Genomic DNA, 25,689 nt, shown 5'->3' with positions numbered 1-25,689 from the left:
CTAATATATTTTATCTTATCTTATATTTATATTTGTCAGGCTATCAAATCAATTCGGTGTAAGTGTAGTTATGGTATTATCTAATTGGGTAAAGTACCTAATCTATACATATAAATAAAATAGAGAGTCTGTTTGTAATATAGTAATAACCGTTTTTTACTACAAGTATAAGTATAAATATATATACGGTACATACACCAATATAACATTATATACAATTTTTGTCTGTCTGTCTGTTTGATCCGGCTAATCTCTGTAATGGCTGGACCGATTTTGACGGGACTTTTATTGGCAGGTAGCTGATGTAATAAAGAGTAACTTTGGGTGCGTTTATTTTAGAAAAAAGTAATGTTTCAATGTCCAAGTAACGGTCTAACCCAAAAATAATTTATATGGCAAAACAACGTTTGCCGGGTCAGCTAGTTTAGTAAATAAAGTCTGCCTCTGTATAGCAACAGCAGGAAAATTCGTTTTTATTTTACCAATTTATTTAATATTAAAGGCAAAATATTACAAAAAAGATGAATAATTATGATTTTTTTATCTTAATTCCAAACGAGAAGTACCACCAATTCCAACTTCCTTAATTCCAACCAGCTAGGTACATAATAACTATGATACAATTCAATCTTCACCAGTTAAGTGCATCATAAAACGAAAATACCTTTAAGTAATAAAAGCACAGGTAAATAATACAACTAAAGGGTGTGAGGATGCGACCTGTGGGGTAGATTTCAGTCTTGTCACATATAATAATAGTACATGGGGTGGTGCGACAATGATATGCCTTTTAGAATTGGAACGAAGTCAAAGATCACTTCTGAAGGTCATGTACTTCAAAACTTTAAGATTTCCAACTGATTCGCTTTAATTGACTTGTAATCTCTGACAGTTAGGAAACTTGATGTGGGTACTAAACATTATTTCAGGCGTCCGCAAGTCACTTCTGCGATCATCTATTTACCAGGGGGAGGCTCCTTTGCACAGGATGCCGACTAGATTATGGGTACCACAATGGCGCCTATTTCTGCCGTGAAGCAGTAATGTGTACATTACTGGGTTTCGGACTGAAGGGCGCCGTAGCTAGGGAAATGAGACTTAACATCTTACGTCTCAAGGTGACGAATTGTAGTGCCGCTCAGAATGTTTGTGTTTTTCAAGAATCCTGAGCGGCACTGCATTGTAATGGGCAGGTCATATCTTTTACCATCAGCTGAACGTCCTGCTCGTCTCGCCCCTTATTTTCATAAAAAAAATCTATCTGCATCACGCGAAATTACAATGGGGCCCCCATATTGAAGGATTGGCGAAGAGACTTAACTCTGCAGCATACACGGTTAAAATGATTAGACAATTAAGTGACATAGATACGGCGCGACTAGTTTACGTTAGTTATTTCCATAGAATTATGTCCTATGGTATATTGCTATGGGGCAACGCTGCCGATATTAATACAATATTTGTGCTACAGAAGAGGCTATTCGCGCTATTTATAACCTAGGTCCTAAAGAATCATTGAGATCAAAATTCAAAGAAATTAACATTTTGACTGTTGCTTCTCAATATATTCTTGATAATGTAAGGTATGTACATAGGCACATAAGTGAATTTGTTAGAAACTGTCATAACCATAATGTTAACAACAGGAACAGACAAACTACTCCTCGGCTAAGTCGAGTTAGTAAGTCTTTAATGAGGCGATGTATATGTTTTTACAATAAGATCCCAGAAAATGTTCAAAACAAAAGTATTACGATATTCAACACGTTTGTGTGGTAAAGGTTACTATAACATAAATTACTTAATGATACCACAGATTGGCAATAGAGCGACCGCCCTCAGGCTATTAAATAATAAGGTTAATTATAAGATTATTACTTTGTACACATTTTTTATGAAAAAATAGCCCTCTGGGTTTGTTGCGCCCGTTCTTCTCAGGTCTGTGGCATTCTTTTTGGAATGGGTGGTAGTTTTTGACTTTCAATAAGTGATATCACATCCTATTTTGAATAATTAATTATATTCTTCTATAGCGAATTCTCACAGATTTGCAATTTGTAGACACGACTCTATAACGTAATAAAACAAAATAATTATTTTAGCTAACCCGACGTTTAGAGACCTTTCCAGATCACGTTTTCAGGGGGACTAAAACAACGGTGAGATCAGCGGTGATCCAAAAACAAAGATATTTTTATTAACGTAAACAGAAATACAAGAAGCAGTGCTATTCTCCATTTTGCTGAATGTAAAAAAATAACTTGATCAGAACCCCCGACACTAAGACACGACAAAGTAAGGTCAGGCTTAATATAAAGATTCTTTGTAACATTCCCGCCTTCTGAAATTGCTCAGGCATTGCAAGATGTATGTGCGACGACGAATTTCTTAATATCAGATGACCCGTACGTCTCTTAGATAAATCCCAGGATAATCACAGAGAATTTCATGTGCATTATGTGATTCCGCCCAGGCTCCAAAACGTCCCTGAAAAACTTGTGTTAGAGTTTGTTTGTGTTCTTTTTAATGTCCAAAAACTCATGTCGTACCAATCAATATATATTCACGGCTGTCTCCGAGATAGAGATAGGTTCGGCTTGTGGACTTTCCACCCCTGGAAACTAAAGCTGACTGTTCCTAGGTTCGTTGAAAACATTATATGGTATTAACGAAATAATTTCTACACTTTCATCAAGTTGAAATAAAATTTTAAAATCTCTAACTATTACATTAATAATTTTAAAATATGTTACATTTATATTGAAATTATTCGCATGAGTGATGCAGTGGGAGACAGTAAATACTTATTAATAGATTGTTTAAGCTCAATATTGATAGAAGAAGCTACCTCAATTTTATTGTTCTCAATGAAAAGGTACTTTTGAAGTTAAATAAGAAACAATCATTTCAGAGCATAATTATAATTTTATTCATAATTTAAAGAGCAATACAATAATGTTACAATAAATATAATTTTGAATACAACAAAACAATGGTATCACTAAAATGAAAAGAAAGCTTTGCAATTCAAGTGAAGCAAGATTTAGTATAGAAGAGGTGTAGAAATCATCGTACGACACCCACTCTCTTGCAACACAGACCAGAAATCATACTCGGAGCGTTTCTAGCTTCCAAGGAAGGTGTACGCGCTCTTTAAGGTGCCCATGTCGTATCGTCTTCGCGCAAGGAAGCTAGTCAATAGTTTTGTTGAAAGTAAATGAGAAAGTTACTCGAAAACCAGAATATGGCGGAACGTCATAACATGATACATCCAGATAGTGAGGATGAAGTGTGTGGAAGGCACACAATTAAGCGACGTCTCTACGCAAGGCCAAGTCATCGAGCCGTTCACGGAGAACTGGATCTGCAATAATTTCATCAGCCCTGCGTTGTACGCGGGGCGGTAGATATGAGAGCAATTCTCCATATGTGCTGGATCTGCGCTTTGTAGAGCACTAGTAGAATGTCTACTGAATTGCCCTTCGAGATAACCGCGGAATTTGAAATCGCTTGAGTTTTCGGAGCCCATTATTCCGATGCATTAAAGGCAATGTTGTCGAAGAGCGTTGATATTAATTTTGTTACTGGTGAACGCGCAAACTGGTAATAAGATAGTGTTCTGGGGACTCCATTGAATTAGGTTAACTCTCAAGAGAGGGCTCGATAGCAGATACAAGTTTCTTCCGGGAATATTCGACGATTCCCCGATAAAGACCTGCATGGCCGGTGTATACGGCACGGCATCCTTAGAGCTGTTATTTGTTATTCCCGAACAAAATATTGATCTCAGGTAATAATTACTACCAACATGACGTTGACGAATTGATATCGGCCCATCATTTCGCATGACCTATCGGTGGACGAATGTGGAGTATATTTCTTCGGGAATTATCACCTCACCCCGCTTAAGTTTACTTAGGCGATATTATAGTTTACTTTCGAAACAGCTTAAAGGTTTGTACTATCGCAGATATTATGATGAATATTCTTAGTGAACAAAAAATCCAGGCCTGGCTAGCCATAGTTACTGGTTCAAATTTGAAGCGCGTGTCTGCTTTAATTAATGATTATGTCTGCATAGATATATCATAACTCTTTTTAAAAAAAACTCATTTAGGTACACAAACCTTTTACCTCAAACACGCAATACCATCGCTAATTACAATTAAAGATAATTACTCATGAGCATAAACCTACATTACAATTTGCATTTTTCCCAAAAAGTTTAATCCCGTCACCAAGCTTCTATATAACCGCAACAATTCAAATCTTCTTAACGTGTACCCACAATCCTATGTTTGCTTTGAGTAAAACATGACTCTTGTGAAACTGTATCGGATGTTCTGTTTTGGCGCATGATGTAAACTTGAAGTTCTTCAATAGACTCACCATACCTAACTTTGCAGAGAACATGGCGAATCTGAGACCTGTTCAAAGAGGATTTATTTTAGTAAAATATATTTATCTAGGTATCAACAAATTTAAAAAGATTTTAAATAATGTACAATAGTTAATTTACTTGATTAACTATAGACTATTATGCTTTGCAATCGCAGTTATAGAACATATCAACCATATCGGTGAAATTCTTGTCTTAACTGAACTTGAACAAAGCCCCGAAAAGAATTGACTGCATTGGTCAGATGTACGTTAGCCGAGCGATTTGGTATGGTGGACGTTTAAAACGCCACGAATCGCCACAGAGTACTCAGCTATGAGAGGTAAGAAGTAGTAGCCTGCGAGGATATCTGTGTCTCAGACAAAAAGAGCTAGATCTTGGGCGTCAGTAGACAGTGCATAGATTCTTAAGAAGCCAACTGATATTGCAAAAGTCCACACTGAACGTGGAGGAAGGTAGTTTGATCCTATTAATCCGTATGCCAAGAGTCACTAGAGATCTGGCCGCACAGGTCCAAGTCTTGCTTGTGGACGTCTATGGACGGATTTCCAGAATAATTTCATTTGATACCGTCCTGGAACAGTTCCTTTGGAAACGGTGTAGTCATTATTTTCTGGGGGATAGCCCAAGGACTGAACGAAGCGCAGCGTCTAAGCGGTACTAAGACTAGTAAGAATATACCTTATCAGTGTTTTACAGTAAATAAATAAGAGTTTTTACATCAAACCAATACCAGATATACCAATATTTTTTCACAGTAGCCAGTTAGCATTGATTGATAGGCAACTGGTATATCCACTCCACTGCAAATTGTGCGGATGCGATAGTCGCGCAAAATTAAATTAAGAAATACATTTAAAATATAACTTACCGATACAATTTCTTGGACCAGCTCCAAATGCCAAAAATAATTGCGATGGTCTCTGGACTTTCCCGTTCTTTATAAACCTCTCCGGTTTGAATGCCCCAGGTTCTGGATAATAGTCAGGGTCCATGTGTATCCCATACACTGGTATTGCAACAATGTCTCCTACGTCTATTTTGATAGAAGTATCTGGCAGGGTGTACGGTTTAGTAGCAACTCTATCAATCCGACCTATAGGAGGGTACAGACGAAGAGTTTCTGAAAAAATATTTCAAGATATTCATTCTGGGTCAGTCGTTAAAACACAAGTTAAATAAATAGATCTAATGCTGAAAATCTTATATCAATCACAAGAGTAAGGAAGGCTGGTATTAGCGATTACTTAAAAGAACAAATAGATTAAGACACTGGTTCAGTCAACAAAGCCTGTTTTTTTTAAATACTACCTGACCCGGCAAACGTTGTTTTGCCATATAAATTAATTTTAGAGTTAGACCGTTTCTTGGACATCGCAACATTACTTTATTTTTCTAAAATAAATGTAGCTTAAGTTACTCATCATTACATCAGCTACTTGCCAATAAAAATCCCGCCAAAATTGGTCCAGCCATTTCAGAGATTGCCGGACAGACAGACAGACAAAAATTGTAAGAAAAAAAATGTTATTTTGGTGTATGTACCGTATGTATGTATATATATATACGTAGTAAAAGACGGTTATTTCAATATTACAGACAGACACTCCTATTCTATTTATATGTATAGATATAAAAAGAGCGGCCAAACACGGAGTTATGTTATATGATTACGGTGAATTAGTTATTCAAGATTATCTATCTAATTATTTTATATATCTATATATATAAAAATGAATTGCTGTTCGTTAATCTCGCTAAAACTGCAGAATGGCTGGACCGATTTGGCTAATTTTGGTCTTGAATTATTTGTGGAAGTCCAAAGAAGGTTTAAAAGGTGAATAAATATGAAAATGCTCGGTATTAAATAAAAACAGTGTGTTCGTGAGTGTCGTTCAGAAAACAAATTGAAATAATATTTTAAAATGAATAACTACTTAATTAGAATATTTATATCTTTCACAGGAGGTAAAAAACAAACTTTAATTTAATTATTGATTTTTTCTTATTACTTTATATGGCAATACGGCTTTTGCTGGGTCAGCTAGTACTTTTATAATTTATACGTCTAGATAGACTGTGACAGCTGTGAACACGTCGAAAAAAATAGCGGCTAGCCCTTTATTTTCATAAACGCACGCAAACTAAAACACAGTGACTAACGTATCGCGACTGTAAGACGTACCTGTGATGCATACTATAAATAACAAATCTGGCCTGTTGTCATGCGTTGCCTAACAGCAAGAGGCTCTATCTGGACCCATAAAATATCTAAGTTTATCTACTTAATTTAATATATAAAATTCTCGTGTCGCGGTGTTGTAATTTACATTTAAGCTGTCTGTAATTTAAGTTTTTGAGATTAATAAACGTTTTACGACACACTGACACTAATTCTACTTTTTTTAAACTCTAACTTCCTTACACAAATAAAATTTGAAAAACAAAATTTTATGAACGATGCGGGATTCCAACCCACGACCTCCGGCGTTCCGTGCCGGTGCTCTAACCAACTGAGCTAACCGTTCGAGTACCGCCTCGTTATAAAATTCTGTGTGCTTTGTTCAACTCCCAGTTCGTCGTTCTCGAGGTCGTGGGTTAGAATCCCGCATCGTTCATAAAATTTTGTTTTTCAAATTTTATTTGTGTATTAATCCTACAAGTGTGGGCTATCACTTTAAAAACATAACATATTGTCTATCTCTCTTTTTCATCTCTATCTGTCAGATTCTGTCTTATGTTATTCTATAACTCAATAACGGTTTGCACGATCTTATCGAAAATTGGTATGTAGCTGGATCATGTAATTGGCTAACGGAATTGCCTACATAAAATATGTTAAATTCATAATCGTTCATCTTCGGGAAATCTTAAAAATATCGGTATAGAATGTACTCCATGTTCTGTTGTGTAAAACAAATCTTAAAAATATCGGTATAGAATGTACTTCATGTTCTGTTGTGTAAAACAAATCTTAAAAATATCGGTATAGAATGTACTCCATGTTCTGTTGTGTAAAACAAATCTTAAAAATATCGGTATAGAATGTACTCCATGTTCTTTTGTGTAAAACAAATCTTAAAAATATCGGTATAGAATGTACTCCATGTTCTGTTGTGTAAAACAAATCTTAAAAATATCGGTATAGAATGTACTCCATGTTCTGTTGTGTAAAACAAATCTTAAAAATATCGGTATAGAATGTACTCCATGTTCTGTTGTGTAAAACAAATCTTAAAAATATCGATATAGAATGTACTCCATGTTCTTTTGTGTAAAACCTCATGATTGGCTGTATGGTTGAAATATCTCATATAATATTAAATAATTGAGTTCTGTTTTTCAATGTTATCATATTATTATGATATTATACCCACTTCTTATCGTAATCACAAAAGATTAATACCAATATCTTAGAAAATCAGAATTTGCGGAAATAATAGATTATTATATGATGTTGATTTATCTATATGTATAAAAATGAATTGCTGTTCGTTAGTCTCGCTAAAACTCGAGAACGGCTGGACTGATTTGGCAAATTTAGGTCTTGAATTATTTGTGGAAGTCCAGAGAAGGTTTAAAAGGTGAATAAATAGGAAAATGCTTCTAAATTAAATAAAATCAACAAATTTGTTTTTCCTTTGATGTGTCCATACATAATTTCTATGAGAGAACTTATTGACGCACGGGTTGACTGTTCTGCTGTGAAGCAATTTCATTACGACAGCAGGGTGCATATTTTACAAAGTAATTTTTGATGTTATGATATATTATTGACAAATTCATATAAAAACATTATTTTATTATACAGAACAACGTTTTTCGGGTCAGCTAGTATCTGATATAAATTTTGAATCCTTTCGAAAGTTCGAATGACTTTCAATTCCGTAGTCATTTGGAAGAGAATCTTCATTACGATAAAAAAATTGTTTCTTTGATTTTAACAGCATTGGGGTAATGTACCTATGTTTCAACTGACACACATACACCACTTTTGTTTGTTCTATATTCTCCTTTTTTTTGTGGTCTAAGGACAATCGTCCTCACTAAAACTCATCCCATTTCGGATCTATTGTAACCTTTTCCCACTCATACTCCTTGCAATACTAGATGAATCACTGGAGAGTTTGTGTACTTTTCAGAGGGTGGTTGCCAAAGAGTATAATAATATATAGGGAAAAGAGAGCCCTCTCTACGCATTATGAGCTGTCTATTTGAAAGCTGGCGCCATCTGCAGATTGGCCCCGAAAATAACTATATATAAGCTCGAAATTATAAAATTCATTTTTTATGGTCTGACGCAATTAAATAACTAACTCTACTTTTTAATGTAGGTATTGCAATTTTTTACCATGTTGAAATTGCGCGTAGAGTTAGTTATCTAATTTTGTCACAAGATAGAACTTAAAGGATAGCTTTAGTAGTGTAAATATGCAAAATGGAACACGAGAGCTACATACATGTGCAAACGCTAGGCGTAGTCGCCATTTTATGACCAGTGGGCATTAACACAAATAAAGGAAAGTTGAAAGGTTTCAAAGCGAGTGACAGCTGCCAAAGCTTTCATTTTCGGGCCAACTAACAGATGGCACTACAGTCTTCTGAAAACGTCACTTTAAGGCGTCTCTCCCACCCCTGGTGGTAGCCCTTTTTGAAGGTACCTATATCGTATAGTATTAGTAAGAAAGTTAATTTCATGGTTCGGTAGTAAGTGGAAGAAATGTCATTCAAAATAGCATACAATTATGACACATTACTTACCTTTAAGAAATAATTCTCGAAAAAGGCTTTAAGGAAATAAACTTAACGGTGTTGTTATAATAATTATCTCTCATACCAAGTAGGAACGCCTCCAGATAATAAAGTTGTGACAATAGTTCATAGCTCATTTCCTTTCCGGCTGAAACCTCAACTATATGTTTTCGCAATTTTTCCTGAATCTCCGGTTGCACTGCCAATGTGTGGATAGCAAAAGAGAGTAAAGTACTTGATGTCTCGTAGCTAGCAATTAGAAACAACAAACTCTGCGCGTAAATTGTGTCATCATCCCAAACTAAAAAAATATTAAACCATTACTTTGTCTACATATCAATTTTCTTTTTCGTATCTATTGTACCCTTTACTTACCGTGTGAGAGTAAAATGAATTCGATTAGAATTCATGTACTGTCAGGGAGGCTATTTTCAAGTTTGGAGTGCTTGAAAGATGCGGGTGTTGGAGAAAAATCCTACCACGATTTTTTTTTTTTTTTTTTTTTTTTTTTTTTTTTTTTTTTTTTTTTTATGGAATAGGAGGACAAACGAGCGTACGGGTCACCTGGTGTTAAGTGATCACCGCCGCCCACATTCTCTTGCAACACCAGAGGAATCACAAGAGCGTTGCCGGCCTTTAAGGAAGGTGTACGCGCTTTTTTTGAAGGTACCCATGTCGTATCGTCCCCGAAACACCGCACAAGGAAGCTCATTCCACAGCTTTGTAGTACGAGGGAGAAAGCTTCTTGAAAACCGCACTGTGGAAGACCGCCACACATCCAGATGGTGGGGATGATATCCTAACTTGTGGCGTGTCGTGCGATGGTGAAATTATTTCCGTATAGCCCCAATATTCAATTCGCCATGTGCATCCCTGGCGCGTAAAAAGAATAGGGGAGACCAGCTCCAAGTGTGTTACAAGTGGTAACTGTCGTTTTGTGGCTACAATACGAACGCCCCTCCCCCAACGCTCCACCACAATACGAAAGTGGGCATTAAAGAGCTCAAAGCGGAGTTTTGCAACATTAGGGGAATCCACTCCAACTTAAACGTCGTCTACCTCCCGTTGAGATGGCGCAGCCGGTGTTGTTATTCCTTACGGAGACTCAGGTATGTTGACCGACCGACACAGCATCCCCGGATACGAAAGCATGCATAGTTTTGTGCCTCATGTCATAATATGTGTGTTCGTTTGCTGCGGGTCACTAGCTTTCTGCGACGTGGCCATCGGATTGATGGTAAAAGCTGCGATATGTAGTCTGCAGAAGATCCAATTAAGACGGTAAATGGCTTTTCATAACTAGGAGCTGCAAAGGCAATTCAACCAATTGAGATAGACTGTATACCAATACAAATTTACACACAGTTCACAGTACAGTCTGTGGTGAACGACCCCAAACTATGTAGCATTATGTAGCAAAATCTAAGGTTTCAGCGCGATGCACTTGCCTTAAAGGACGTCGTCAACTGTCTACTGTACGCAGCAAATGATACGATCTGAATATGCCTTACCACTGTAAGAGCTCTAGAAACATGTATACAGGCGCAGACGCGGTCCTCAAAATCTACGTAAAGCCATAGAGTAGATAAATTACAACCATCAAAATTGCCGAAACGGTGTCGGCAGAACGGCATAACGAACACAGATAATTAGGAATGTGGTTAATTATGCTCAATTTTCTACCCGGGGTATTTATATAACAAAGCTCTTAGTCGTCTCTAACCCTGAGACTACGCCCCAAGATAACACAGGCCATATTAATAATATGTAAGCTGTATTCTGTAGGGCTGGCTAGTTTCATTATGATATTGTGCTTGATTATAATAAATAAAATATTTCTCGTCTTTGAATTCGAGCACTATTCATTCAAAAATCACTTGCCTGATACACTTTTTATACTGGAGCTCCCTGCATTCTCTTACGATGTGACATGATGTTTCATCTTATTCATATATATCACTCGCAACATAAATGTATGTCTGTAACTAAATACGTGAAATTGATATAAAATAATAAACTTACGAGGCTTCTCTTTGCTGTTCTTACATTTTTCTTTTTCCTTTTTAGCTGCATCAATCATAAGTTGTAGGAAATCATTTTTCCTGAAATCAACAGGAAAATAATAATAATATAAATATAATGAACTATCCGTTCCCGCCCGCTTCGCTGGGCGAATTTTAAAAGGCAATAAATAAAATTTTATTCATCTTATTACAAACATAATCTATATATATATATAAAAATGAATTGCTGTTCGTTAGCCTCGCTAAAACTCGAGAACGGCTGGACCGATTTGGCTAATTTTAGTCTTGAATTATTTGTGGAAGTCCAGGGAAGGTTTAAAAGAATTGAATAAATAGGAAAATGTTGCTAAATTTAATAAAAACAACAAATTTGTTTTTCCTTTGATGTGTCCATACATAATTTCTATGAGAAAATTTATTGACGCATGGTTTGACAGTTCTGCTGTGAAACAATTTCATTACGACAGCAGGGTGCATATTTTACGAAGTATTTTTGATGTTATGATTTATTATTGACAAATTCGTATAAAAACATTATTTTATTTATTATATACAGAACAACGTCTGTCGGGTCAGCTAGTAAATATATAAAAATAAGTAGCCATAAACTATCTAGGATAAATTTCGCATCGAATGGTGGTCGATTCATGTCGATACGATCAGTGGTTTAGACGAAAAAAGATAGGGAAAGGATAAATATGGAAGCAAAGCAAAAAGAGGTTTACCCCAGGAGGGTAGCAGCAGCTTCAAGGTATTCAATCGGCCATGTATCAACTTCCTCAAGATATCTATATTGACATGGGAGTGGGTCAGGGATTGGAAATAATATTCCGCGTATAGGAACGAGTCTTTATTCGGGTTGTTGCTTTTTCTGTACTTGCATTTCGCCGGTCTAACGCTGTTCCTCTTGTTTGCGGCGGTACCTTCAACGCGTCACACCGCACCGAACACTACAAGTCTCTTCTATCTTCTTCTTCCCCTGGATCACTTTCCACTTTTCACTACTTCTTCTTTTCTTCTTCTTCTTCCTTTACACTTTCGAGTCAGAACTAGAACTGTCGTAGGCCACGCTTAGTACGGCTTATATACCCCCGGATCTGTTCTATTTTCAAAATTAATTCTCCCATTCCATCTTTAAATTTAAATTATACTAGAAATTTCTTTTACCTTTTTTTATCCTGCTTACACATTTTCCATCCTCTTTACTCTGTTCGATTTGATCTTGAACTTACTCGAAATTTCCATTTACTTTACAAAACCCAAAAATTCCATACATTGGTAGATATATCGTACCCGGGTCTTCAGCGTCTAAGCACTTTTCCGCTGAGCTACGACTATTGCTGACGGAACTGTTGAAATTAACAATGTCTTGAAGTTTGACAACCCCCGTCATTTAAGTTGCTGCATGATATGAAGTTTGACAACTCTCGTCATATACGTCGAAGCGTTGCTACGCAACACTCCCAAGACATATTCGTCCCGATCATCGTTGCTTCCGTAGTACTTGGCTAAGTACTCGATCGACATGTACGATTTTCGGGGGACTTCGAAGTCACCATAGTCGTCTCGTGTATTGCGGCTCTATATGACATGAGAAACAGTGGAATGTTCTCATCACAGCTATCCTGATGTATGTCCACTACTTTTGCCAGATGCCGCTCCAATCTTTGGTTAAACCTCTCCACCATCCCGTCTGACTGTGGATGATATGGCGTAGTTCTGGTCTAATGGACTCCCAAGATCTTGCAAACTTTTAGAAATAATTGTGACTCGAAGTTCCGCCCTTGATCACTGTGCATCTCCAAAGGCACACCGAATCTGCAGAAAACTTCATTCACCAGCTTGGTCGCAACGGTGAGTGCCTCTTAATTCGGTAGAGCAAATGTTTCCGGCCACTTCGTGAAATAATCCATCACCACCATTATGTAACGGTTTCCAGCTTTGGTGACTGGAAACGGTCCGGCTATATCCAGAGCTACTCTCTCCCACGGAGCCCCAACATTACACAACTTCACAGCTCCTCTGCTCCGGGTCTGAGGTCCTTTGCCAGCTGCACAACTCTTGCACTTACGGCACGAGTCTTCCCATCATCACGGCAATGCAAACAGTAAAATCGTTCTTTAATTTTTGTGAGAGTTCTTCTTATTCCCAAATGTCCACCTGAAGAACCATCGTGATAAGCTCTCAGGATCTCGTCCACCTTCTCCCTGGGAACGACCAGTTGCAGATGGCAATCCTTTCCTTGCGGGGTTTGTCATTTCCGGCAGAGCAACCCGTCATGCATCACCAAACTGTCCCACTGTGCCTAGAGACTCTTTGTAGCCGTACTGTGTCTAGCCACTTCAGGCCAATTTGGTTTAAGTGATCCACTTGCTAGCCAATGTAAAAGTGGTTGAAGATCCTTATCATTTTCCTGAGCTCTCCTCAATGCATCGTTGCTCCAGTTCTCGTCGATCGAATATGTTCTGATAAGCCAGATCATAAAATTCTCTTTCTCCTCCTGACGAAAGCAAATCCGTCGGACAAGGTCTTCTAGATAAAGCATCTGCGTTTCCATGAATTTTTCCTCCTCGATGCTCGATTTCAAATTCATACTCTTGAAGTTGCTCAATCCATCTGGCCACTTGTCTCTCCGGATTCTTGAATTCTAGTAACCACTTCGGTCTCATGATCAGTCCTTACGAGGAATATGCGACCCATAAAGTACTTTTTAAAATGTTGTAATGTCTTCACCACGGCCAGTAACTCCCTACGAGTTACACAATAGTTTCTCTCCGGCTTCGATAAAGTTTTGCTAAAGTATGCAATTACAACTTCTTGATCTCCTCTCTTCTGCGATAGTACTCCACCAATTCCGGTGTTGCTAGCATAAGCATTCACTATGAATCTTCCCTCCGTGTCAGGATATCCGAGGATAGGTGATTCAACTCTAACTAACTAACTAACTCTTGTTCTTTTCTTCAACTCTAAGAAAGCTTGTTCGCATTTTTCATCCCAGGAAAAGGCTCTTTTCTCCTCTGTCAGTCGATGTAAAGGCTTAGCAATATCGGAAAACCCTTTCACAAAACGTCGATAATAAGAGCATAGTCCAGCCGTAAGAAAATTATCTAGAGAGAAAAGTTGTTAATGCTTTTGATCAGATTACACATTATATATCTCAAACAGAACAAAGGCATAAAGAGTACTTATTTTTATAATTCAATGAAAAAAAGAGTAATATTACTTTCGTTTCAGTCTCATTCCATTGTACGGTGATGTATTCACAATTATTTTTTCTGTAAATATTAATGTTGTAATGAACATTGACATATTTATTCATACACTTTTCTTTAAAAAAAAACTGTCTAATGAAGAGTAGCGTAATTTACAAAAAAAAAATTAACAAAATAACAACCGCCTTCAAAAACACTATTCCAAAACAATAAATATAATGTGTTCTAAAAAGTAGTGTTGTTATGGATATCCATATCCGTAACCGAAACTATCGGATATCCGAAATAAAAAAATATCCGTAACCGTAACCGAATCCGAAAAAAAAGTTTTGGATACTTTCGGATAGAGCGGAGTCTAACTAAATACTACACTCGTACAAATAAACTGTGCACTCTGCTGGAATGCGACACCTCTCCCGCTACCTAATGACGTCACAGCGCGAGGTGCACAGCTAATTCGTACGGGTTATACTTTATAGTAATTAATATGAAACGTCGTGACAAGTTTTTGTTTTTGCCCGGCGGGCAGACTACCGCGCGCCCGTTTAGTCGTAACTTTAGAGTCTAAAATCTAGAGTCTAAAATTAAAGTCGAATATAATCTTATTTGTATTTCATTTTACAGTTCCTTAAAAAATTAATATCCGTAACCGAAACTATCGGATAATCCGAAATAATTTAATATCCATAACCGTAACCGAAACCGATATTATATTTTACCAATATCCATATCCATATCCGGATTCGAAATTATATATCCATAACAACACTGCTAAAAAGTATAACAATAATTGCGTATTTTTATACAATCTAAATTATTAATCTTATTCTAGTTACGATTATTGTTATTTTTGGTATCGGTGTCCTTCGGCCGCAACCCGCTCTCGGCTCTCGTCTCCTCACGGCTCAAGCACATCTCACCTATAACTATGCATGTAGTAACAAACCTATCTTGGATGACACCGACTATTGTTTTGGAAGAGTGTTTTTGAAGGCAATTGATTTTTTTGTTAATTTTTTTTATTTTATGATTTTTAATATATGTAAATATGTGTAAGTATTCTAAATTTTTCAATGCAGTAATGTTCGTACTTTGCAATTTGATTACCGACAGTGTTCCGTTACTTTGTCATGGATTCCGTTATCAGAACCTACTCAACTCTCACCAAACTATCTATGAAGTATATGCTTTCCAATAAAAAAAGAATCATCGAAATCGGTTGGCGCGATATTGAGTTATTCGTAAATTTATTATCCACTTTGCTATACGTACGTATAGCAAGTTTAAGACTTTTATGGTTTTGTCGTGGTGGACCAAATTACAATGGAACCATTTGGGAGGCACCAGGTTTCAAATAAAAAAATAATTATCAAAATCGGTTCACACAGTTGAAAGTTTTGAGGTAACAAACATAAAAAAAATACCGACGAATTGAGAACCTCCTCCTTTTTTGAAGTCGGTTAAAAATAGAAAGCTACTAATGAGTATTAACTTTTACTGATAGCTTGTGAAAAGAAGATTTTTTGACACAATTTTTCAATAAAAAGGGGATTCGACAGATTACTAAATAAAAAGATATACCAATTTAACTTTTTACACTTATGCTTTTGTTCTTCTCAAGGTATAATACTATGCTACTATTTTTGTTAAAAAGGGCATAAACAAGTTGAAATAAGGGATGAAAGCTTGCATGGGAATTCGTCATTTTCGGAGATAAAACATTGTATTAAGCACTAGATAAGAAGTAATTTATAAGCATTTGTTCGAGCATATTTGAAACTTTGGCTACAGGGGGTTGAAAAGGAGATTAAAGTTTGCAGGGAAATACTATTAAAGAGACTGTCCATAATGACAAGGAATATCCGTTGTATCGTAGAAGAGTGCTAAGCGGGCGTAAAGACCAGTTTGTGTGTGTATTATTTGCAAAGTATCCTATCAAATTAAAAATGCTATCCATAGTGATTATTCCACCCGGACGAAATCGCGGGTAATAGCTAGTATTCAATAATTACGGCGATGTTTTCCCAACACTAGGCAAAAAGCGCTCGAACGTATATCTACATATAGCGTTAGTTATACGTTCAACGTGGTCATGGGCCATGGCTGAGACACGAGCCGAGCGATGCGGGTCAACGACCCTACCCCGGAAGGACCGCGTAGTACAGGGTGGACCAAAAGTCCGCTTATAATTGGAATGATGATTAAAAAAAACTAATTACAGTAGATCAAAATTGTTTATTGTTTTCGATAGTAAACAAAAGGGGAATTTATTTCTTAAAAATCACATCATCCATATGCAATCCTTCATTATTCTGGCATTGCTGCAATCTAGAGCGGAAGTTTTCGATGACAGCTTTACATGTTTTTGTTGAGATGTTTTGGATTTCTGTGCGAATACGATCCTTTAATTCGTCAAGAGTTACTGGGAATGCAGGGGTTTTTGATCACCATGACATAGTGTCACTCCAATAACGACAATTTTGTCTATTAACAGCCCATTTAGGTGGAAGTGTGCCTTGTTGAGAAAAAAATGTTTGTAAAACTGGTGAATCGCTCAACCATTTCGTTCGCAAACTGCAACCTAGTGGCATGGTCCTGAGGCCTTAATTCCTGCACCATTCGGATTTTATAGGAATGTAGACTTAAATCTTTCTTGACAATGCGGTTTAATACATCATTATCTTGGCACGTTAAGGACAGCAGACCGCTTTCGAGTTGATAGTCCAGGTTGGTCACGGACAGACGATTTTACTCGCTCCACGTTTTCGCGGTCCCTCGACGTTCTAGGCCGGCCAGATCGACGTAAATACATTGTTGAACTCGTCTTCTCAAACTTGAGCACTCATTTTTTAATTAACACACCTGATGGAGCTTGATTTTTGTGTCGTATCTTGTAATGATTGCAAAACTTTCGTTGAGCTAAGGTCGCAGAATCGTTGTTTCGATAGTACTCGCGTACACAAAATGCACGTTGACTAAACGACGCCATGGTACTAAATTCCCATTGGCCGCTCTTGCAATGCGTAACCCTTCCACCCCCCTCCGCCGCCGCTGCTAGACGCGGCAACCGATTCAAATGTAAACGGACTTTTGGTCTACCCTGTATTTTATAAAACTTATAGTTGCGCAAGAGTGCGAAATGTGATATTTTTATGCATTTTGAAGTGAAACTTCTTTAGGCGCATGAGGGTGTTTTTTTTAGAAATGCAACGGAATAGAGCGTCACGGAAATTTGAGACGTTTTTGTTCAACAGGAGGAGGTTTTTGATCAAGGGAGAGAGCTATTGACACCGATTGAGGAACAGTATAAAAGCTGCTTTTGTACATTTAGTAATTAATACTATAAAAAAAATAACTGTGTGTTATACCTGATTGTAGATCTACGCTTAGCTTTAGTAGCTTGTAACATTTCCACGACTTTCTTTGTTGCCTCGTGATTAAAAGTAGATATGTTCAGATAAGTAATCATTTTAGGTACGAACATCATCACAAAAAATAAGAAATATTTTTTGTGGGCTGTTATGTAATCGTACCTTTCAGCAACCTGAAAGAATTATTTTGTATCTTTAATAAAAATACATGTAAGTTATTACCCAATATAATTAATAGTACATTACGATATAAGTGCGCAAAGTAGTCGTTCAAAGTAGGTCGCCTACGTGCGCACGAGTATCGTATACTATTTTTTCTATTAAGTTGGGAAAAGATCGACCACTACAATTATTTTCAAACATTCCCGCATGCTCTTATTAACGTGTGGGAAAGTAATACTTTGCGAACGCAAATGCATGAGCAAAATCGAACTTTGCGCACGATATTAGGAAAAAAATATTAAAGTGACACATTAAATTCATACAAATAAATGTGTAATGTTCTATTTGTTTTTAAGAAATCTCAATGCAAATAGATTCGGATTTCTAAACCCCTGATCAGGTGGGAGTCCCGTGAATTAGGTTGGTAATCGGTGTCTTGAGACTTGAGAGTACTAACGGCCGTTCCCAATATTCAGTCTATCTCTTACTTGAGATAAAAATCGTAAATATCGTTGACTTTTCTGTCCCAATAAACTTATCGACGGTAACTCACCATATCCGTGCACGCTGTCTGTCAATGGGACGACGTATAGCTTACTAGCGATATAAAATTTGTATGAAAATTTACGCGTCCCAATATAAGGCGATAAGAATGACTTATCCGGTATATTGGGACAGCTTCAGATTATTGACAGCTAATTACTTACAATAGAAGGTAGTAATTTATCTCTATCTGTAGATAGTATATTGGGAACGGCCGTTAGTAGACACTAGAGAAAACATTGAGGTGTTGAATAGTTGCTAATTGCTAGTCGTATTGCAACCGCATTAGGTATCATTTTGTATTATACCGCGCGTGTTGTGAATTTGGTACGTGAGCCTAGCCATTCCGCGAGGTGGGTGAAATCGCCAAGAATTTGCGGTGGAGATCTGCTTCAAATCTAGCCATTTGAATGACCTCAAGAAGCCTGTCAGTCTCTGCGTTAACGCTATAGTAAATACATAGGCATGCGCAGATTCGCGGATGGTCATGGCCATTCTACGCGCAACCAGTCCTTTATGGATACTCAGACGTCGAGAATAGACTTATGTTTAAAGGAGTTTTGCTTAAAGGACCCCAGGTAAAAATATCCTCACAAAATACTGCAGACCAATTTGTAGGAAAATTATCAGCTGAAAAACAAAATGTGGTTTCAACGAATGAATGTATCAAAAAGAAAATATATAGAACAAAATGTGTTACGGAATTCAAAATAATTATTAATTTATAGTTTGTGTGGTGAAGGTTTTCTACTATGGTTTTTTACTACTACTATTTTCAAATTCAAATATTTTTATTCAAAATGGGATATAAAATCACTAATTGGAAGTCAAAAACTACCATTACCCTTTCCGAAAGTTATGCCTCAGACCTGAGAAGAACGGGCGCAACAAACTCAATAACATTAATGATTTTGTTAATGATACCACAGACTGGGAATGAAGCGAACGCGCTTAGGCTATTAAATTATAAAATTTACTGTACGATATTGCATATATTGTAAAAAAAAAGCCCACTGAGTTTCTTGCGCTTGTTCTTCTCAGGTCTGGTACTAATTCGAATGTGTGGTAGTTATAAGTGATTTTGAATAAAAATATCGCCAGCCAGGTGTCGAGACATACAGAACTATTAAATCACAAACATATAGAAAATTTAAGGTGTTTTTAATATTTATACTTATTGTTTTGTATATCGTACTTACTTTAACAAATTTTGCATTTTCATCAGTCAAAGCATCTGATTTAATACCAAATGCGCAAGTGCTAATTACTTCTAGTGTGAAATGACCCATTTTGTTCTGCATTTCTATGTCTTTATTATCTGTGGAACAAATTTTATTTACTTGAAGCTCATAACGTCCACAGGCTTTAACGTGCATCACAGGCACATCTGAGGCAGTCAAAATACCAGTAAATGAGGTAAGTAATGATCTACTCACATCTCTTTTCTCAACAACTAATCTTAACATTCAGGGTCACAGGATGAATTTCCGTTAGATTTTGTATTAGAGTCTAGATTATAACTGACCTAACGCTAGCAGCCGAACATGTCTCTGACTGGTAATTGAAGATGGATCTTCATGCTCGGATTACAGTTGGATTGGACAATCTTCACATAAACATAGAAGTTGTTGCACCTATTTAATCTACAATCCGCGTAAAACGTACAGTAAGTTGGTGAGCTTCTCTCTCCAATTAAATTAGATTTTATGCTACTGCAGGTATTGAAACACGTTTAACTTACATCATGCATTCTGATTATATAGCTTATATAGAACATTGCGCTGTTATGAAACATAATAGTCCAGAAATGCAATGGGCGCGTGCACTGTGCTCAGCTGTGTCACTTTGGCCGTACTTTGGGCTTGCTGAGTGATACTATCAATATATCCCATTAAGTGGGGGAAAATTAGATTAGACTCATTGTGAGAATTATAATTTTTTATTGAATTTTGAATCATTTAAATAACTCGTTTTTTTTCAAATACTATATATACTTATGTAATTATTTTTTTATGAAAATAAACGAGGCGAGCAGGATGTTCACTATCTCATGCTATGAGTATACTTTGTCTGACCATAAATACAGTTCCAATTTAAAAATAAACAAAATATTACATTTGAATTTGGTATCTGTCATTTTTATATGATGGTTTATTGAGTTTTCTCATTTTGCCGCCAATACCTTGTACAATATTTTGGCATATTAAAATGGAGTGGGGTGATAAACAGAATCGTTGTGATTGCATTAAACAAATTAGGTATGGAGCCAATTGCAATTTTTTAAACTCTCCGTACGCTTGGTATTAGTAAAATGTTTGTATACCGGGCTAATAATAGGTACGATGAGACCTCCTCTGTTTGTGATAGAAAAAGATGTGGCCGTCCACGTAGTATTCATACGAAAAAGGTGGCCAAACTGGAAGTGCAAGAATTCGAAGAAATCCTGTCCGAAAGCGAAAGATTTTATCTCGGGAGATGAAGATAGCGCCTAGAACCATGTCGCGTATTTTAAAAGATGACTTAGGACTTGCAGCCTATAAGAGACGTACTAGTCATTTCTTAACTGATAATTTAAAAAGAATATGGTGGTAAAATCAAAACAACTACTGAAGAGGTACGCAAAGGGAGGTCACAGAAAAATTTGTTTAAGGATGAGAATTTTTTACAATTGAGCAACATTTTAACAAAAAAATGACCGTATTTATGCTCAAAGCTCTAAGGATGCTTCCCAATTAGTCGACAGAGTGCAACGTGGGCACTATCCGACTTCAGTAATGGTTTAGTGCGGTATTAGCTATGAAGGAGGGACTGACTTTTGTGAATAAGGTATCAAAACATCGGCACAAGTGTATCAAGATACCATTCTTGACAAGGTAGTGTGAAGCCCCTTAACAACACCATGTTAAATAACCAAGAATGGTCCTTCTAGCAAGACTTGGGGTCGGGTCATAAAGCTGGTCCACTGTTTCGGACTTCATCAGAGCTGAAGACTGGCCGTCGTCTAGTCCCGATCTTAATCCGCTATATTATGATTTATGGTCAGTTTTAGAGAGTACCTACGGCTTGATCTATCGCCATGATGATTTGGAGTCCCCAAAACACTCCGTACGATTGGCAACAAAGAATTTTCCCTTGGAAAGAGGGCGTGCTTCTATTGATAACTGGCCTCAACGTTTAAAGGACTGTATTGCAGCCAATGGAGACAACTTCGAATAAGCTGTTTATATTTTCAATTGTTTCATATTTATGTATTAAACTAACACAATATAAAAGTAATAAATGATATTTGCAATAGAAAATTTTGTTTTTTCTTTGTTTCAGTATTTATGGGAAAACTAGGTACACATGCTCTAAAAAACTCAATAGGTAATAATAATATATCAGCTGTTGTGAAGTATGAGAAACAACTGTGTAAACTCATAAGCCTCTATTCATTGACCTATTGAAATAATGTTCGACTTAATGCAATATAGGTATTTTAATTATTGCTTAAGATTTAAAAACTTTTTGGCTGTTTTTTAACAACCGGACTTGCTTATTATAAGGAACACCCCACACATGGTTTCGGGGAGGTGCTAAATGAGTGGCAACGCCCTCGCATAGGCGGCCCTATTAACCTAATGAACTAGTGCTACGATGCAGAAGGGAAGTAATATCCTTTATTCATAATGCAAACGTAGCTGCGGATATGGCTTAACCGCTTGTACCGTGAGCAAGAAAAACTCAAAAAAAAAATCACCCCTAGCCTGGTGGAAAACGTGTGGTGGCTTAACACTTAACAGTACATATTATAAAACCAACCTCCACCGCGTCTTTCCATCTGTTATATGTATATGTTAACGATGAACACAAAACTACTACACCAATTTTCATGCTGTTTTCACCAATAGATAGCGTGGTTCTCGAGGATATTGGTTGAAGGTGTTGGAAAAAAATAAGCCGCCTGGGAGCTTTAAACGAAAACGCTGTCTAAACCTCAAGATATCAGAAATGCCTACGGTTTTGTTTCATTTTTAACGCACACTTTGATCACACATTTTCGATGTCTTTAGACTACATTATTTCCGAATACTTACATCATTTTTTAATACTAGTCGGGTGAGTTAGTGATGTAATAACATCAATAACAACAAACACCACGATCAATAATTGACCCCGTGAACACTGTTCTATTGCGACTACACTTGGGAATTGAGCAAATGTGACTTTTAAGAACGACCCTACTCGTGGGAACTATATGGACAAAAATAACGGGCCAAAACTAAACATGTAGGCAGTTTAGGTTACATTTTGTGATGATCAAATCCATCTGGACCTACGGGGCTTACTACAAAGGTGTACCTTAGGGCTTGACGAGTCCAATAAGCGATGGAAATTGCCGCGGTTCCAGAATCTTTGCTAGGACACATCAGCAGTGCACAGACTCAGTAGTTAATAAACATAATGGGATCGACTGCTATTTACGCGGTGTAAATACTGTAGTAGCGGCGATGTTATTACATTTCGTTGCAGGACTTTCTTGGCGTCGAATGTAAAGAGGACAGATTTGATTGTTTGTTTGGATTGAATAGGCTCTGAAACTACTGAACCGATTTGAAGAATTCTTTCACTGTTGGGAAGCTACACTATCCCTAGGTAACATAGGCTATATTATATTTAAAAAAATGAGGGACCTTACTAAAACTTCAATAATGTAACACAAGGCGTAAAAAAATACCTAAAAATATATTATTTACATCGCGTGCGTTGCGAGAAGTATTGATGACAGAATAAAATAATGTACTACAACTTTGCAGAACACGGTACCACAACGGCGCCTATTTCTGCCGTGAAGCAGTAATGTGTAAACATTACGGTGTTTCGGTCTGAAGGGCGCCGTAGCTAGTGAAATTACTGGGCAAATGAGACTTAACATCTTATGTCTCAAGGTGCGCAATTGTAGTGGCGCTCAGAATTTTTGGGTTTTTCAAGAATCCTGAGCGGCACTGCATTGTAATGGGTAGGGCGATCAAATACCACTAGCTGAACGTCCTGCTCGTCTCGTCCCTTATTTTCATAAACAAAATATGAAAGTGCACCGATCGGTCAAATTCGGCTTCGAAACAATCCATTCATCTCTCCTTCATCACTATCTCTAGTTGTGTAAAGTTACTGTATTACAATGAATTGAATCCTGGTAACATACCATACTGTTTTAAAAATTGAACCATTAGGTCCGAGCATGATTGAATTACTGGTAGCATATGTTTTACTTTAGAAGAACTGAATGACGGTGTGATGATGCTTCGAACTGACTTCCATTCCGTTCCCTTAAAATTTAAAACACAGTTAAATTAATTGAACACAATTTATACAATCTATCACGGACTAGTAAAAAAAGAAGGACTCCGCGCCGTGATATTAGCAAGTGAAGCACCTTTATGCTAGTGTGTAGTTACGGGGTATACCTACCAGTTACACAATTTTTTCTCCCTTAAATAATCATATATCCACAAATACTTTTATAATATTGTTATTACACTTTGTCACAACGCACGACGACATTTTTAAAATATTTTATTGCGACGCAAACTGATCTGTCACAGACGATGGCAAATCTCATAATGGCGGCCGATCGGCTTATATTAGTGTAAGTGTATGCGTGGGGCTATGTATTTACACGTTTACCGGCTTCTTTTGGTGCCTCACTGTTATGTAAGGTGACACGGAGTCCTTCTTTTTTTACTCGTCCGTGCAATCTATTTTATAATTGAACACTTTTTATACCTTGAGATTAAGAAGTAACCTATTAATATATCTTGGAGCATTACTTATAACTGCGAATCGATCCGTAAAATAGTCAAAATCACGAATTGTTACAGCTTTGATTATATCCGGGTCAATCAAATACAAAACAGGCCTTCTTCCTTCGAAAATTCCTAAAATTCATTAAATACTTATAAATATGTATAATTAATATTCCAAACTTTTGTTAAATTAGTTATTTATTGGTAGAAATAAAGCCTTGAGGTAAAATCTTAGAAAATAATAAATGGTTTAATCTTTGATAATATACACGTCCAGATAGAGCCTCTTGCTACTAGACAACCGTTAATAACAGGCCAGGTTTATTAGTTTAGTGTGCTACGTTTTACACTCGTGAATTGTATGCCACTTTGTGTTAGTGTATAAAAAGCGAACTATATTATACTATTATATATATATGTGTGTGTTATTTTAACCAATAAGATAGATTTCAGCTTCCCAAAGGAGCGAAACATTAGGAAAATGGATAGACGCCACAAGAAGAAAATACTTTTATTGAATATATTTTATGTAAAATTATTATTACTTCGATATTAATGTATGTAAATACATGTAAAAAAAATTCATTGAATGTACCAAATAATATAACATATACATAAGGTATAAAAACATTATGTAGTTTTACGAAAAACAATAATTGGTGTAATTTACGTTACGTTGCTTTAAAGTTAAGTACATATTTTTTATGATTTATTTATTTAACCCAACGTTTCATGACCTTTGCAGGAGCACGACTCAAAGGTCACGTAAGGTCGTGTAATCCTTTCAAAATATTTTACATAATTGTTTCATAATATATAAACAAACGTAATGGGTAGGTATCGATACATATGAACCTCAGCATACTCAGAATTATCAGGAAACACGTTTCTAAACCCAAGCCCATAATATAAGAAAGTCACTTACCACCATAGGGATGTCCTTTGAAATTATTATAAATTTCTAACTGGAAATCATGATACGAAGTCCTGGCCAACATAAAATCACCAATATTACCCACTATTAATTTTGGTTTCATAAACTTTATACCTTTCTTTTTAAAGAAATCAAAATTGCTGCTATAATGTAAATATAATGCGAATAAAATTGGAACACAGAGTAACAATTTCCAATCACCGAAAACAAATTGAGCAAGTTGTTTGGTCTCTGTTAGCTCCATATTTAATATTTATTGTAGATATTGGGTTTCCTCAACTACTGCATTCTAGATCTAAATCTGAATGTATTTATTTTAAACGACTTTCTGAAGATTCCTTTATGCAATTAGTGACTTATCTTAATTAATTCTGGTACCTACTTCACATACAATTTATTATAATATTATGATGCTTGTTTATATGTATAAAAAAATATATTGTACTTTGTAAGTTTGTTGTTTCAAGAACGAAGTCAACTCCACAAAATGTATTTACTTGAACGAG

General features: G+C 36.4%; 1 protein-coding gene across 1 annotated transcript; it reads right to left on the bottom strand.

Annotated features, from left to right (window-relative positions):
- Positions 1–2,947: 2,947 nt before the first annotated feature.
- LOC126976495 (cytochrome P450 9e2-like) lies at positions 2,948–25,689 on the bottom strand. The gene is made up of 9 exons (XM_050824853.1): positions 25,175–25,689; positions 24,230–24,381; positions 23,649–23,772; positions 19,663–19,781; positions 17,756–17,931; positions 11,174–11,253; positions 9,237–9,452; positions 5,271–5,522; positions 2,948–4,427 (listed from the first exon to the last, which is right to left on the bottom strand). Exons 1-9 carry the CDS (start codon positions 25,425–25,427, stop codon positions 4,264–4,266), a joined length of 1,536 nt encoding a protein of 511 aa, XP_050680810.1. The 5' UTR covers positions 25,428–25,689; the 3' UTR covers positions 2,948–4,263.

Source organism: Leptidea sinapis, chromosome 41 (genome assembly GCF_905404315.1).
Source record: "Leptidea sinapis chromosome 41, ilLepSina1.1, whole genome shotgun sequence".
Taxonomy (NCBI): domain Eukaryota; kingdom Metazoa; phylum Arthropoda; class Insecta; order Lepidoptera; family Pieridae; genus Leptidea; species Leptidea sinapis.
The sequence above is the reverse complement of the archived record's forward strand: the minus strand, read 5'-3'. Positions and strand labels throughout refer to the sequence as shown.

Bases quoted from the DNA above. Each gene is read 5' to 3' on its own strand.
- LOC126976495 (XM_050824853.1), bottom strand. From the start codon at position 25,427: ATGGAGCTAACAGAGACCAAACAACTTGCTCAATTTGTTTTCGGTGAT. The intron at 17,932-19,662 runs GTAAGTACGATA...TAATTCTTTCAG, and splicing joins AAAATGCAAAATTTGTTAAA to GTTGCTGAAAGGTACGATTA. The intron at 4,428-5,270 runs GTAAGTTATATT...CTCTTTGAACAG, and splicing joins TGGTCCAAGAAATTGTATCG to GTCTCAGATTCGCCATGTTC.